The 17,200-nt window shown below is 40.5% G+C and overlaps 1 protein-coding gene across 2 annotated transcripts in view; it reads right to left on the bottom strand.

The window, feature by feature from the left end:
- TNIK (TRAF2 and NCK interacting kinase) overlaps window positions 1-17,200 on the bottom strand; it is a 295,901-nt gene that overhangs the window by 30,668 nt on the left and 248,033 nt on the right. For both annotated transcript variants that reach the window (XM_063306445.1, XM_063306444.1), the window contains 5 exons: window positions 17,000-17,164; window positions 14,004-14,243; window positions 9,392-9,498; window positions 4,947-5,110; window positions 3,582-3,679 (listed from right to left, as the gene is read on the bottom strand). In XM_063306445.1, the coding sequence (XP_063162515.1) occupies window positions 3,582-3,679; window positions 4,947-5,110; window positions 9,392-9,498; window positions 14,004-14,243; window positions 17,000-17,164 (774 nt within the window). The remainder of the gene's footprint in view (window positions 1-3,581; window positions 3,680-4,946; window positions 5,111-9,391; window positions 9,499-14,003; window positions 14,244-16,999; window positions 17,165-17,200) is intronic.

Here is a 17,200-nt window from a genome sequence, read left to right as displayed (position 1 = left end):
ATTTGAGCAAGAGAAAGGGAGCCCAACTGGGCCTGAATGTGTGATTTCTTAGATTTCTAGCCTTCCAATCACACATGAAAAGAACAATTTAATCCCCAGTGTATAGCAGATACATTGATGTTCAATGTAGTGTGCTTCAGAGCTGCTTTACATGCTTGGAAGAGTTGTGGAATGGCCTTTCTACCATTTCGGAATGTAAGCAGAAGGCTTTCATATGTGAATACACTTCTTAAACTGCATGAACAAAAACTACAATATAGTTACCAATCATTTCTGTCATGAGCACTGATGGTGAGCAGGAGGGGGCCCCTATCCAGGGGGGAAAATGCATGCGTAGTAGTGAGGAGTTGAGCAGCCATTCAAAAAGACACAGAACAGACCTGCCTTGACTTTTGGGGTTTATCTGTGTGGGTTTTTCCCACGCTTCTTCAGTTTGTTAGGATTTTCTGTCTAATGTAGCAGTAATAAACACTAGAGACCTATTCCTCATCTCAGCGTGGTTTCTGACTGTTCGGACAATTTCTGATGTAATAGTAATTTAGCGAAGGCCCTGACATATTTTTCCCAAGTCAGCTTAGACTTTGGCATTCATGAGATGTACTTCCTGGCCTTTGATTAGTTGTCTTTTCATCTCCCAATTTAGATATCCCAATGTGAAGGAACATACCATTTGGAATGTGTGGAATTGTGAGGATTAGATCCATCAAGGTCAAAAGCAAATACCCTAGACTCCGTTCCCCTATCATGCATCGGGAAGGCCAAACTGATACATCAAAATAGAGCAGGGCAGGCCTGCAACTAGGGTCTGTGTCACCCGGGGCAAACATTTTGGCACCCCCCCAGTGCTCATTTTGGTGCCTCCCCAGCACGGCGCCTGGGGCTCATGCCCCACTCACCCCCGCCCCCAGTTGCGGCCCTGGAGCAGGGTGCTTCTTGACTTCTGCATAACCTGATCTATTGCTCCCTGGCTCCCCTACAAGAACAAAGAACAGAAATTCCTCTCTTTTAAAACAATTCGCTCCCCAGAGTGGCTTAGTAGCATGCTTGGGCAGTGGAGGGCAAGCAACTCATAGCAGACAGCTTGATGAAGACGCAGCTTAAGCATAAAGTAAACAAATAACTCCTCCATTAATCTGATCTCTGAAACACATGACTGAACTTATTTAGACTGGGTGGAGTGCCTACTCTTCACACCAAAGTTCCCTAATCCTTTTGAGGCGACGGGTACACTGCAAGTTTTGAGAACGTGTAAATAATAATTTCACAAAATACAGAATTTAGAACAGGTAGAATACAAGTCTAAAAAAGAAACAAGAGAAATTAAAACAGTGCAAGAAGACTCTTTAAATGGGATGACCATGGGAGGTGTGGCCAATTAAAAAAAATCTTATATGCGAAACTGAAGTTGCTCCTTGCCTCCTCCTAGGGTATCACCTCAGCTTACCTTTAACTTCATTTCTACTGGCAAACAAAGCGCTATGCTGTGGTCAGCCCTCTCTCATTTTCATTTTCTAAGATGCTTATGGGGCATTCTATGGGGCCCAGAGCCATTTCTGGAAATAAATATGTTGCTAAGATGCCTTGCTTTTCAGCATATTAGCTTCTCATTTACTTTTTAGAGTTAATATATTTTTCAAACAAAATGAAATCAAGGTTAAGTCTTGAAGTCAAGTGGGAGCAAAGGGAAGTGTCACTGGGTATGCTGGTACCCATAAGAATCATGCCCGGACTCAGGATTTACATAGAAAGACATTTTAAGAGAAAGAGAGACACCTGCCCTCTGCCATTCTACTGGCCTGAACATCATGGCTTAACTCAGGAATCAATATACCCTTAACATTCAGGAGAGAGAGGCTGAGAACTGGAACAACGGATGTGATAATGCAGTCAAGATAAGGTACATGACTAGCACAGACGTTTGTGTCCTGAATTTTTAGGGAAGTCGAATTTGGGAGACTTTCTTTTGCTTTTGCATGATGTTAAACCTGCTTTGCCCACAAAAATTGAGGTTTTCTGACTCGAACTGGTGGGAAATAGCATTTACTGATTTTTAAAAAAAAGTTGGAGGGTGCTATGGGGTGTGCGTGTGTGCACAAACACACACACAAACACAAATGAGCAGCTACATGCCACTTCTGTCTGGGCTGGGGAATCCTGCTTGCAGAGACAATGAAGCAAATAGTGGATGGGATTGTTCCTTCTCACCTATGCTTTTTCATATAAATGAACAAATATGTTTTATTTAGTGTAACTAGTAAAAGCACAGATCCAAACAGGGAAGACACTTGTATGCTGCTCTGATTCATCTCATTAGCTCTGAAGAGCCCAGGATGCAGCAAGAATGTCCCTAGTGACACTTCCCTTTGTTCCCATGTGGCTTTGAAGCCTTTACCACATGACCTTAAAATGGTGAGTTTGAAATCTAAAAATCTAGATCTATATGTAAGTTTTATCTGTAACACATATTCCCAAACAGATCTGGAGAAAGGACAATTAGGGTTTCATATTTCAGCAAATATCTGAGACAGGTAAACAGTCAACATTTTAGTCAGAACTTCTGTTTGGGGAAAAAAATCCAGAAATATAGGGTTTATTTTGGTTCTTAGTATAACTTTAATTTGGCTCAATGCAAAGTTGCTCCCTAAGTGGACTAAAGACATCAAGATAGAAATTGCTTTTGCTAAGACATGTTAAATAAGAGTTTAACATCTCACTTATACCTGCTTTTCTTTATTGAGAGAGGCTCCCTCCAGCTATATTAAGATCTTCCCTCTGGAATCAAAATAGCAAGAGCCCATTTTGTTGGATGTCAGCAACCAAGAAAATAGGGTTTGACTTTAAGCACATACTAGTCACTTCTGTAAGAGCAAGACCAATCAAGAACAGACACTGCTGACCTCCTCTATTGCTTTATTATAGCTCTGGGAGTAATGGTGAATTAATGAGCATCAGAAGAGATCAGGACAGGAAAATGTCAGAAAAACCAGCAGGCAGGTTAGAAATAAAATAAAAATTGTTAATGAGTGTAAAGAGAAAAAAAATAACAAAATGTTAAACTACACCCTATTCCAATGTAGAAATACAAAATGTCAAAATGCAAAATCAAACTGGTATGAATGCCACAGTGAGCTTGTTACATGCCTTTGTGGAATCTTTAGCAAAAATAATGGTAGTTTTAAGTTTGCCACAGGCTAGGAACTATATTCAGTTATGTTCCTTCACATCTGTTTCTTTGGGTCAGGAATCAAGGCACTGATTCAGGTCTCTATGCTTCATCTTGTGTTGAACCAAGTTAGAATTTCTTGAAAGATTCACAGAAACAAAAACAAGCGCAGATAATGGCAACAAGGCTGGAAAGTGATTGGAAACTAGACGGACAATTGAAAGAAGATACCATAGCACTTTCCAAGTACCTGAAGGGTACTTTGAGTGTGCCTGATACTTTCTTTTCCCCCCAAAAAAACAACTTCTCCAAAAGTTGTGGAGAGATTATTCATCATATAAAAAATATAATAAAAAATAAAAAGCAGCAGCATCTGCTGCTTGGCAGTAGTCTATCACAACAGATACTTAGGACTCACAGCAGGTCGACTTGGCCGTGTCATGTCCTTGCTGTCTTCCTGTTTTATCTTGGCAGGTTCATGTGGGAGTATGGGTGATCCTTCAAGCTTGGCATTTCCTGGGCAAAGAAGAAATCCAGTGCAAAAGGGATTAAAGGTTTGCATAAGCCCTTAGAGATCACATTGAAGCAGGGAGCATGGGGCAGGCAGAGAAGGTCTGCTTCAGAAAAGCCCATTCTCTTTTCATCTGCTTTGGTGTTGACTGTAAGCTTTACTGAGCCTAGATCTCAATGGGCACAGGCTGCTCTGGAAGAAATTCTTATTTCTTTCCATTCTCACATCATTGGCATTTTGGTATTTTTGATGAGCCACATTTGCTTAAGACAACTTTCTCCGACCTGGTGTCCTTTCCAGGAGGTTTGGCTTAGCTGAACCTGTATCTGAGCTGTACCACTTCAGATGACAGGGAGAGGTCACAAGATTGAATTTCCCTTCATGCACAGATTTTAAAACCCTTGTGCATAGGGAACAAACATTTGGAGGACTTTTCCCTTTCTGAGATTTCTTGCCTTAATACCAACTATGGGGTTTAACTAATCACCTTGTCAGGCTCAGACCAGCCTTTTCCAATCTGGGCATCCACCAGATGTATGAACTTCAACTCCCAGAATTCTCAGCTATGACCATAGTCCTAGTACACTCATTTGGAAGGCAACCAGTTAAGAGGGGGGTTATGGGTTGATTTGGTCAAGTAATCTATCTGCCAAGGGCTCCTTCAGTTCTCTATGGCAGAAAGAGGAAATAGGGAATTGGAATACCCTTGTCCCCAACCTTAGTGGCATCAATTTTCTTCAACATGCAAACCAAATGGCATCCTATAGTCAGGAACTGGCTTTTTGGCCCCAAGCTAAATATCATGAGATTTTATAGACCTTATCACATCTCACAAGTTTATCAAAATCTTGTGATCTTGTGGGATTTTAACTAAATTTCAATTTTATTTTGAGAGGCCAGGATGGCTTAGGGCTGGCAAGTAGCCTGGCACCTGTGGGTATCCTCTGCTGATCATATTTGCTAAACTCTAAGGTGGTTCACTTGATCTTGGCTTAGCATGTGTGAACCCATCCATTAATGGCTTAATACTATTAGCAAACCAGGATAATACTGCTTGTCTAACTAATAATGGCTGAAATATCCTGGCGTAGTGTTACATATGAAGGCAGACATTTGAAACACCAACAATATTAAGGAAACAGGGAGAAATGCAAATTGTTTCTGGCATTACAGGTGGCCAGGTGATAATCCAGCGAGTAGAGCATTTCAAGCAGCAAATGATGAAACTAGAAGAGGACAAAGAGTAGGCAGGAGGGTGGGCTGAAATCTCACCTCTGGCTCGGTTCCGTTCACTGGAGCCAGCTTGGGATCCAGGCTGTGAGCCAGCCTGTGAACTGGGCTGTGAGCTGGGGGTGCTGGAGCTGGAAGAACTGCCACTGCTTGTCCTCTGTATCAGATTTTCTATTATGGGCTCTGTTCTCCGCAGGTCTGGGTTACTAGAAAGAGGGAAGAAGAGAGGATGTTGTACTTCCTGAGCCTTTTAGAAAGATTCTTGTCAATCAGCAGGCAGGAGAGAACCCTTTGATGCTTCTCTTCGCAAATGCTACAAAGTGTTCATAGAAGACCTCTGGTGTTGGAGGTGGCATGTACCCCTAGAGCTAAGGAAATAATTAGCCTGGTTTCTATGCCATGAACATCTAAACCACAGCTCTCTCTCTCTTCAGAGGGGAGCAAACTGAGGCTGCAGACCTTGAATATCCTTTTTGTTGCCTCTAGAGCCCCTACAATGCCTAAAGATTGCAGCAGGAAACCCACAAAACTGGAGGGTAAGCCCTTAACTAGGGTTAAAAGAACCAATGGATAAAGCCTCACTGCAAAGTGCAGGGGAAAAAATGATGCCATCCATGTTTGGGAATGGTTCTGTCTAGATTACAACACCATCATGCCTAAGGTGACCCTTCCCTTCAGCCCAAACAATTAAGTCTACCCCTACTCCACTTAGAGGAGCAGATTTCCTCTTCTCCAAGGAGAAAACTGTCCTTTCTGTTCTTTCCTGTTGATCCAAAATTCTTCACTAAGTAGAATAAGAGAAACCACCATTATCTAATGGTAAAGTTGAGACACTGCAGGAAAGCTTCCAAACTTCTTCTTGTAAGTGTAAGATAGGAAAAGTGAATGGGTAGTGTGGAAGTCTGAAGCCCTGTGCAGCATCTTCACAGAGTGAGAAGCTATCATTTCCCATTATGTCAGAGAACCAGGCTTACAAATCATTACTGGCTTAGATACTATCAATTCTTCAATCAAACCTCTGGAAAAGTTGATAAAAGATCCTGGATGATACTAGAGGAACTGTGTGCATTTGTAATCACAACTTCATAATAAAAAAGGAATAAACTAACTACATAGATATGATCTTCAAGAAATCAACAACCATTAAATAAAAATTGTGTCTTATCTATGATCATCCATTTATTTAAATTCCTTGCAATATACCATTTTGATTTTCTTAATTCCTGCTAAAATGATACCTTAAAAACCTGACTTCTGCAAGGTGCATTAGGAGGAGATGCAACAGCAGGAGCCAAATAAAGTCATTAAGAATACTGGAATGGTAGCCAAAAAAACAAGGAAACCAGTAAGTGGCAGATTAAAAAAAAATCATTCTGAAACCAGCTGCAAATATTTCACTTGCTGTGCTCCCATTCTATGATGTTTGTGGCTCTATATTTCAGCTACCTCAAACTATAGGCAAGCCAATACTGGCTATCCTATTTGTCTTGTTCTAGCTCCCTCCAAAAGGCAACTGCTGAGTTGATCTTGAGATAAGTGCAAGGCCTCTAGGCAGTTTCAGATGTGACTGTTCAAGTCAGCAACTAGAACACTCAGCCCAGGTTTTATTTCACACTGCCCTGGTCCAGGCTGACTATGAGGAATTAGGAGAACTGAAGTACTACGTGCCTAGAGGCACCCTCTTAGTAGAAGGATGGCACCTTTACCCTGTCGTATCTTTTCTTTGATGTCACTTTCCTCTTTCCTGTATAGTTGTTAGGGAAAATTGCCTATCTATAGTAACAAAATTCTAGCATTGGAAAGGAACTTGAAAACCATGCGTCCAGCCACCTCCAAGCAGCAATTCCACTGCAAATTAATGAAGAGACACTACGAAGAACAAGTACTGGTATAAAAATAAAGCCAAAAAGCAAATGGAGAATAGAAAGTCAGGCTTGAACAAGAGGAACCTGGATTTAAACCCTACTCCTTGGAGGTGAGACAAATATATGTGCTTATTAAGAGGGCACATCCCACCTTTCCTTCTAGAGGCCACAAGCATTGAACCTCAGCTTGCCTGGTTCATATCCAATATTCTCCCACTCCCCCCAAATTGTTCTTATATTTAAAGTGAGATTAGCAAACCAAATCCTGCTCTTTCTCCCAGCGTTCAGATCCTGCAAGGAGGAAAGATGAGAAAAGGCAGCTGTTCCCAAAATAATGCAGGATAGCTGTTATATATGCCACCTTAGGTGGAATACCATTTTGGTAAATAATAATACATAGATACCTATTTTTAACTGGGTTGTTCCAAGAACAACTTACTAGTTTTATTCTATGTTCCACAACCTTATGCCCGGAATTCCATCAGGCTGGGAAAGGCCGGTACAGAAGGAAAGATGAAACATTTTCTTGCCTCAAGAGACAATGCAACTATTTTCAGACTGGTTTCTGCTAGATCTGGAATTCTGGATGCAGCATGAGGTTTGCTAGGTAAAATCCAGGATTTTCTGCCTTTCTGTACACATCTTTCAATCTTCTACTAAGACAGTGTTTGTCGTATATCACAGTGCTCAAAAAGAGGCTTGGGCTTATGGCTGCTTTGTATTTTACGCTGCAACAGGACCTGCAGTGTGATTCAAAGCACAAACTAATTGAAAAAAGAGCAAGAACTCCTAGATCCAAGACTTATATCCTTTTAGGCAAGGACTGCTGCGATTTTATGCCTAAAAGGATGTATGAAATACTGTGGAGACGAATGCCTGCCAAAACCTTAAATAAATCTTAGCCATTTCCTATTTTACATCAGTCCCCTACCTCTCAGTGCATTAGTTCAGATAAATCAGATACATCCTGATTTATCAGGAGCTGACTTAAGTTAGATCTCTTGCCCAGCATAATCTACTGTGATGGCCAGTGGCTCCCCAGGGTTTCAGGCCAATGTCTGAAAAGGTGCTGGGAAAGGTACAAACAATGCCAGAGGAGGTGCAAAAAGGGGAAACCAAAAGACTGCAGCGATTGGGGCTTTTGAACTCAAGGTGAACAAAGGGGAGGAGAGGGTGTTAGAGGCTGGTATGGAGAGAAATAGGTTTTTCCCCATCTCACAATGTAGTCATCCACTGAAATTACACATAGGGAGATTCGGGATTGAAAAAAAAAAGAATTCCTTACATGACAAATTGTGAAATTTGCTTCCATCAGATATTGTGATGGGCCACCAACTTAGTCAGCTTTTAGTGGGAACCAGACAAAATCACAGAGAGAACTATCAATGGCTACTAGTCTTGATGACTTACTGTTACTTCCCTGATCACAGGTAGCAAACAGGTAACTAGTATCTTCAGTATCAGCTGCTAGGAAGCAACAGTGGAAAAGGGCTATCACAGACTTGTGAACATTTATGAGTTTACCAATCGAAGTGAATATTTGTAGCTGAGGGTTGAACTGTGGAGTCCTTGGTGCTCTCTCAGCCGTGTTGTTTTCTTTCAGACCTTTCATTGCCAGACTAGGCAACATCTGCAGTGTGAACAGGGAGGGGGCCTTGCTCTCTGTTTATATATAGGGGCTTGCCCTGCTTGTGTTGGTGGGGGTGTTGTTCTCTCCTTGGAAGTTCTTTGATTGGGCTGTCGTTTGCTGCTTGGTTGATTAACTGAGTTAATAGTTCCTTGATTAAGGTATATTGTGCTGTTTGATGGTTCATCTGGTGTTAACCCTAGTGTTGATTTTTGCATATCTGGGTGTTGATTGCTGGCGAGGAGGAACTATAGTTTCAACTGGGAAACTGAGCTTCCTAAACCAAGCCAAATCCAAAAACGCCAGAGAATTCCTGGAAGCCTGGCACTCAGACAAAGCAGCCATCAATAGACACAGAGGTAAACAACATTTACATACCATTCAAAAGAGACAACAGAAAAGCCAAAAGACTAGTACACCTCCTCACCAACAGAACAACACCCCCACCAACACAAGCAGGGCAAACCACTGTATATAAACTGAGAGCAAGGCCCACTCCCTCTTCGCACTGAAGATGTTGCCTAGTCTGGCAATGAAACATCTGCAAGAAAACAAGGCTGAGAGAGCACCAAGGACTCACATTTATGAGCTTCCTGAATGCATCTGCTTACCTGTTTATGACACAAAGCACTGAGCTTGATGGGATCAAGCAAGATCTGATCAAGGCTCTTTTTATGCATGTGTTCTCATGTTCATGCTCCTTTGAGGGTTTTTTTTTAAACTAAAGATGTCAGGGACAGAACTTCCATGCAAAACATGTCATCTCCTACTTGGCCACAGTCTCTCCCATTGTACACACCTATTCAAATCTTTCACTTCCATCTGCAGACAGAGGGCAGAAGGTTCCCTAACTTACCATGTTCCTCTTGTCTACATCTCAAGGGGATTGGGGAAAGAAAATAAATTCTTTTTTCATAGCATATCCAATTGACTCCCTCTTCTAAATCTAGCAGTTTAGACATATGAATAGTAAGTTTTATCTTGGTTGATGTTACCTTGCTCTTATGGGCTGTGATCCAAGTCGAGGTCCCAGAGCAGTCCCATTCCCAGGAGAGTTCTTCCGAGCTAATGCAGGTGAGATGGAAGTAGTTCGCTGAGGCACCTATAAGAAAAACCAAATTGTGCTGGTTACTGAAGCTGTGCTGCCAGAAGTAGGCTCCCAGATTATGCCAAGATACTAGGAGTAATGACCACCAGGTTTGGGCAAATTTGCCACTAAAACCTGCTTTAATTTCTTCTTGAAAAGTAGAAATATTTTTTTTCAGTGAAGCAACTGCAAATTGCACTTGATATCTTCGAAGAAAAGAACCTGCTTGTTAGGCGAGAAAAGATTTCACTTGAAATGTATTCATTTTAATTCCATAGGACACTTTGTTACAAAGCAAGGCTTGATGAGCATTATTTTAAGTAGCCACACCAACGTGCGATTTGCAGGAAGTCATGTAGGACTGTTGGGAACTACAAATCCCAGGATTTTGGGGAGGATGTCCTAATGTGTCCTATGGAAACAGAGAGAAAATGGATTTTTTATGAGATGCAAGGCACTTTCTCTGAGGGCTTGAGGTGGCTTACATAGGGGTCACCACAGCAATAACTCTGTGAAGAGGGCTGGGCTGAGAGACCGCAAGTGGCTCAATGTCACCCAGTGAGTTTCCATGGTTTAGTGGGGTCTAGAACCTGGGTCTTCTGGCTCCAAGTCCAAGACTTATTACACTACAATGACACTAGCGGTTTTTTTTTTAATCCATTCAATCGTGTCCAGTTCTCGGGGACTGCCTGGACAAGTCCCTGCAGTTTTCTTGGCAAGGTTTTTGGAAGTGGTTTGCCATTGCCTGCTTCCTACTAAAGATGATAGTATTTTGTTATTATAATGCTGCCATGGAACTGCAGAATAGAAGAAAAGAGCACTGTTAATTTTGCTGTCAGCCTGGGGAATAAGAGCCACTGAAAGATTCTAACAGTGGCTAATTGAGGACTAAGCCATACAAAAATTCAGTGGAGCATTAGCATGACAGGTAATACAAATATGGTAATAATAAGTAATGCAGACATGAGAATATCAAGAATTTACTGCACTATGTATGCAGCTGCTGTGCAGTACAGAAGCTGTGGATCAAATTCCACTCTGAACTGTTGATGAGACAACAAAAGTCATATGAAATTGCATTATTTTAAGCCAGATAATTGGTTCATCTAGCTCAGTACTGTCTACCACCAGTGTCAGGTAGTAGGTCTTCCACATATTGTTTGACCTCAGATCTCAACAGTACAGCCAGCATGGTCATGGATGATGGGAGCTGTAGTTCACCATCACTTGGATGAAAGTTTGCTGCCATTGAGTGGCCCCACTCCTCAGTTTCAGTCACAATTTTCTTCCCATACCTACTAGAGATGCCAAGGACTGAACCTGGGATCTTCTATATAAAAAGTATGTCTTCTATCACTGAAATATAGCCCTTTTCCAAAGCAAGCCATAAAGTAGCTTGTTTAGCAATGGCCTTGTTCAAAGAGAAAAAAAATATTGTGAGTATACATATACTTGATGATTATTTGCACAAATGTTTATGGGAGGTAGATTTTATACTGATAATACATGCACTCAGTATTTTAATTATACACAGATGTTTATGTGATGGTTTGTGGTCTCAAACAACAAATTATTTCTGAACTGGTCTGAATAAGGAATGAAGATAACACCGCTCCACATTTATGGCTACTTTAAATGTGATAAACCAGAACACAGTTCTGTGTAGTGAATGTTGTATAATAGACACGTACCTAACTGCAACCTTGTGCAATTTGATGCTGAATTCATATGTATTGAAATATTATCATCATCACATGGAAAAATCTGTTATTATTAGTGGTGGTGGTAATAGCTGAATGGTAATATTTTTATAATCCTTCTCATTACAGAAAATCTTGAAGCAATTTACCATGACCATATAATCATTGTTGAAAAAAAAACGAAAACAAAATAAAAATGGAGAGAAACGCAGGAAAAAATATCCCTTAAATAGAGATGTTAGGCAGAGCTAGTGAATAAGGAGAGCCAATGTGAAAAGGTGGTTTTTTTTAAAGAGAAGTGAGAAAGGTGTCATTGTTGGGGCCTAGCGCAACACAGAAGGGAGGGTGTAGCACCGCACAGGTGCCACAAAACAAAAGTCCCGTCTGTGCCACCATCAGGTCGATTTATAGTGCATTTTCTAGTACTTCCAACCTGTTCAATACGACCACCTTACACTTGAAATGGAACATTTCATGAACAATGTCATACACAGAAGATTTCAAAATGAACGCTTTTGCACACTCTTAAATAGGAGAACGCTTTTTAAATAACCTGGTCCTGACTGCATGTTATTTTCTTCAAAAAAGAAAAGAGTGCTTTGTAACTATTTGCTCTCCTATCTCAAGTGAATACTCTATTTTCTATGTTAATCTCGGGGGGGGGGGTTAAAATTTTGTTGATTTCACAGCCCAAGCAATGTAATTGATAAACCATAGGCCTTAATCTGGTTCTACAATGCAGCTAACCATGAACCCCCATCTCTAAGGAGGTCCAAGGTCTCTCTGTTGTCTTCTTATTGAATCAGCCAATTACCTAATCATGAAGACAATCCTGACTTTAAGATGATTTCCTCCTCTTAAGATTAGACACAAAAACTGCTTGTTTTTTTCATCATTACTCTTGGTGAATCTAAGGTGACCTTCCTGTTTTGAAAATAAATTATCTGGGGGAAAATCCCTAATCTTCCTTGTTAAATACAGTATAAATTATTCACAATATCAGAGCAAATTTTTTTATCAGAAAAAAAAATGTAGGGGACATCTCCACATTTAATCTATTAGCTATTTGTCTTTCTCTCTTCTCCTAATTGTGCATAATCTGAAATTCAGCACGAGCAAAACCATTTTTCATAAGAGCCATAAACAAAACAAAGCAGCAACAACAGCATCTGCATTAGTAGTTTGGAAAAGAGCCTTAGATTACAGTCTAATAGTCACTTACCTAGGAGAAAGTCCCACTGATCTCAGTGGGACTTAATTTTGAGTAGATGCATATGGAACCGCATTAATTAAAGAGCTACTGCTGCCATCAAATCATTAAAGCATAAAGCTACTGCAGCCTTTATACAATAGTCTATCCAGTATTGATTATATCTGAAGGCATGACATCAGCCTAGAAAGCTTACAGGTTTGATCCAGTATGGCAAGTTTTATGCTTACTGCAGATTTTTTTTTTTAATGCAAAGCTAGGAGTGGGAAGTAAGGGAAGCCAAAAGACAGACATGCTGCATCCTCTGCAACATTATTTTAACAGCCTTTCATATTGTATGCCAGCTAGCATAGTTTATTGATCTCATGCATATTTTTTTACTGCCTGATGCTGTAACCTGGAACTCCATAGCCAAAATGATGCTGGGGTCTGCTGCAAGGATTTGTGCTCAGACCAAGACCTTATTCCTGCCTCAGAATCCATGTAGCAATTATGGGTTTCAGTATCTGCTTCTTGCCTTGGCTGGTATATTCCATACCAGAGTCCAAGCCCCCAGTGTAACCCATCTCTAGGGATCATTTGATTAAGGACATTATAATTTAAAAACTGGGTTAATACAAATCTTTCAAAGGTAGCCAATATGTGCCAATGGATTTCTTTAACTATGCAGTGGACTGATGCCAAGAAGCTATGGAAAATCAAGGAATACAGTATTCGGTCTTATCCCAGGTCATTGGGTTTGTATCACAGCCTGAGGTCACAAGGTTGCACATAACCCTAAAACATCTAGAGTGTGATACTCTGTAACTTGACAAAAGGAGATAATTATTAAAGGTAATATTAAGTAAGTATATTGTATATTGACTCTAATTATGATTACACTGAAACTGAAAACCAGTTAAGTTTTCATCTGGCCCCACCCACCACTTTTTGGAAAGTGGCCCTGATATTGTCACTTAAAAATGGAGGGTGCTTCTCAGCCCCAGAAAAGGGATGCACCCTTGATGTAGTTCCATGTCATTTGCTCTTTGGTAGCAATTCTGGGGCAAACCCCTTCCATCTCATTTGCCTCCTCATTTCTTAAACAGGATTTACTGTGCTTTTGTCTTCATCAGTATATTTTTTTTACTGTAAATTAATAAGAGTCTTTGGATTTTTGTCAGCATATAAATGCAATAAATAGAAAGATAGACAGACAGACAGACAGAGTGCTGCTGGAGACTAGGTCTACCAGATCTGGATTGAAAAAAAGCAAAAGCAAAATCAGACAACCACTTCAGAGTAGCAAAGATATAGTTCCTGTATCTCCTTCTGCCATCTAGCAGGCATCTGAGTTTTGGCAGCTCCAACTGGCTAGTTTTACTGGAGACAACCTGGTACCTTCTGTGGTCTATCACAGAGCTATCTATCACACTGCCTTCAATGGAATTTGAAGCATGTCCTCAAGTATTAATGTATCTGGCCATTCAAATGCAGGAGACACCAGTGCCATACTAGTTAAGAGTCCCTAGTACTGTATGAAAGATTTGCAGTGCCACTGCAGATGTCTAAGCTACTTCCTGTTCTGGATTTTGCAAGTAAGCATGTTCCTTTTTGAAATTTATTTTTACCTTTGGTGGAATGTCTTCTTCCTGTCGTAACCAAGAACTTCGATCAAACTTTTCAACACGAGGGGGGAGAGGAGGCTTTTCGGAAGTGGGGTCCGAGTTCTGCCTTGGCATCTCAGTGCGGTGAGAGGTCACCGTCAGAGCTTCCTGAAACCCAGCCATCCCCTTTGTGGGCTGTTCATGCAGTGATTGAGAGGCAGGCAAGGAAGGTCCTTGGGATTTCACACTGACCAGATGTGGAATCTATGTACCAAGTTAAAACAAAACCATCAGTATAAACTGGAAAAAAGTTATTAAAAATAAATAGTAATGAAGCATGTTTTTAAAAAAAAATATTTGTTTCCCCAATTTTTTATTTTAGTTTTGATTTTTTTTCAATGAATTTGATTAAAAAAATGTAAGATTCAGATCTTACAATCATAAGTGGATGAAGGTCAGGAAATGCCAAAGATGAGATTCCTTATTTGCCTGAATTCTATTCCTCTAAGAATGTCCATTAGAGCAGTAGTTTTTAGTTGTATGATAATGTGTTATTTATGAAATGATAAGAAAGTTACATATGAAATGTTTGTTTTGTTTGGCAGGTCTAGTAGATCCAAAAACAAAGGAAACTTGATTTTCCATGGATTGTTATTTCCACCAATTGGCTTGGTATGGCATATCCTTGGGGCCCAGCTTCTTTATTTTAAAGAACGTTTCAAAAGAGGAGTGGCTGTTTTCAGGAGTTTCAGGTTCTGATGAGTTGTCAAAAAGTGTAACACTTTCTGCATATTCAGTATTGTAAAATTATAATGATTAGGAATCATATACAGAGACTCATCTGCAAGGCTGGTGGCTCCTCATTTTAGTTGCACTGAGTTGCCAAAAGAGAAACAGGAAAAGAAACTTTGTAATCGGTTTATCAGCTACAAGAGAAAATTAAATAAAAACTTGGTCTTTGACTGAAATAAGATTTGTTTGTTTGGAAATAAAGACTGTGAGTCTAAGTATCATTTGGATAGACACAGGCCATGTTCACACCCTGTACTAAGCCTTAGTTTGTCTGACCCATGGTATGCTCACCATACCAATACTGGTTGGGTTTATACAATACATTAAGCCATAAATCCTTACCAACCATAGTTAATAGTTCACACAAGAAGGAAAGCCAAAACCAAACAAAGCACATCATACTTTAGTCTGCTATGTGCAACTGCTTATTTTATACCGCTCCTAAGATACTTAAATTTGGTGTATTATTTTACTGGCAAGAGGGCTTGGACACCATGTACTTCCCTCCTTTAGTTTTAACACAAACACTCAAGTTTCATGTTGTAAATGACATATGCCAGATAAAAAGGAAGCAAAAAGCAGCAATTACACAAACAAACAAACAAACAAACAAAAACCTTGGCTATTACTCTGTTTACTTTAATTGGAGGAAAGGGTCACAAGTGAGCCAGAAGAATTGCCATCCTGGACCAAAGCAGCATTTTATATGTATCCTCTAACTTCTCTTTCATGGAAGCCACTGCTTGATGGTCCTATAAGCAAGTTGACTAATGTAGAAGCACAAGATTTGTTGTACAACTGAAGGAGTAAAAAGGATGATCTGGAATAGAACTGGTGATGAGGCTATGAATGGAACCATGGAAATGCAAAGACAAGGTCTGGTATTACTCATTTCACTCATATTACCAAGAATTGAAGGAGGCAGCAAATCCAAGTTTGCTCCAGAGCAGATTCTCTGGGTATCCATCAAGTATGCTGGTATCTTATATACTTTCACTATGTCACATTCACAGTTTATTTAAATATGCATTATGCATATGCATTATGCATTATGCAAATATGGTATGTTCACATATATAATTTGGAGAATGTGACAAACACATGCATGGCTTGGGCATCCCAGAATAGCTCAGCAGGGACTTTTCATTAGGCTGTTTTAAATAATAATGAAATCTATGTTATTTGAATGAGATATTCTGAATTCTTCATGCATGCCACCACCACTCCCAAAAGATAAAAAGACACAATTCCACATCACTATAATATCCCTTTTTATCAGAGTTTCTGGAGCATGTTTCATTGTGACCTGTCCTTTGAGCTCCCTCCCAAAGAGCAAGGTTAAGAGCAGGTTGATACATGTTTCATTCCCCCCACCCTATGGTTAGCTCAATGTGCGTTGACTGTCTCAATCGCAAGTGTAGAAACATTGGTCCATGGTTAAGATCTAACCCACAAAGCCTCCCTATCTTGCCTACAAGTTCCCCTTCCAGCCCATGATGATCTTCCTACTGTTGTTGGTTCTGGTCACTCACCCATCCAAAAGTTCCCATTTCCACTGCTTTTTCCATGGAAGACCAAGGGACACAAGCCCAGGTGGAATCTGCTGCCTCAAAAGCAGCTTCATGGATTCCATTTTCCCCCAGAAGAGTAAAGGACGCATGCTACTTTGCAGGGACTTGTGCCTATTTGTCTACCTCCTCAAATAGCATTTTCAAGAACATCTCTTAGGTCTGAATGACTTCAAACAGTGGAGAGATTGCTACTGTTCTATAAACTTTAATAACATGATAATGATTAAAAATCCCTCATTTAATTTTCATTATCCCTCCTTATACAGAGGACAGTATGGTGGTCACGATGGTTAGGTGGTTGTTGTTGTGAGTTGCCATCGAGTTGTTTACGACTCATGGTGACCCTATGTATAACAGAACAAAATGCTGTTTGGTCGTGCGCCATATGCCTGATGGTTAGCTCACATTTCTTTATTCCCACCTCAGGTACTCAGATAAGGGGAGGAGGAGGAAACCGTTAATGAGCAGTGAGACTGAATTAGTCTGTAACAAACTCGATGCAGAATTTGACTAGGTGTTGCCTCTGAAATGTTAACGCTTGTTAAACAAGGAAATTGCTTAGAGATGACATTACCTTTGATGAGAATAATCTGTCACATTCTTGTCTGAGCTGCGCCTGAGCAGCAAAGAACAGGAGGCTCTACTAAGACACAATACCTGTGGATCCACCGATCGCAGCATGGGCGGTGTTCGAGCTGGCTGCACCCCGCTAATACTAAAGGACTCTGATCGAGGCGGCAGGTTTGGATCAGAAATTCTGTTGGCCACCTTGTGAGGCATGGCTGGAGAACTTTGCCGGTTCAGCCTGGAACGTTCTTCAACCTGAAGAAAAGGAGAAAAGGAGTCACGAACTTGAGT

This window comes from Candoia aspera, chromosome 6, assembly GCF_035149785.1.
Source record: "Candoia aspera isolate rCanAsp1 chromosome 6, rCanAsp1.hap2, whole genome shotgun sequence".
NCBI classification, from domain to species: Eukaryota; Metazoa; Chordata; class Lepidosauria; order Squamata; family Boidae; genus Candoia; species Candoia aspera.
Note: the sequence above shows the minus strand (reverse complement) of the source record. Positions and strands in the feature narration are given on the sequence as shown.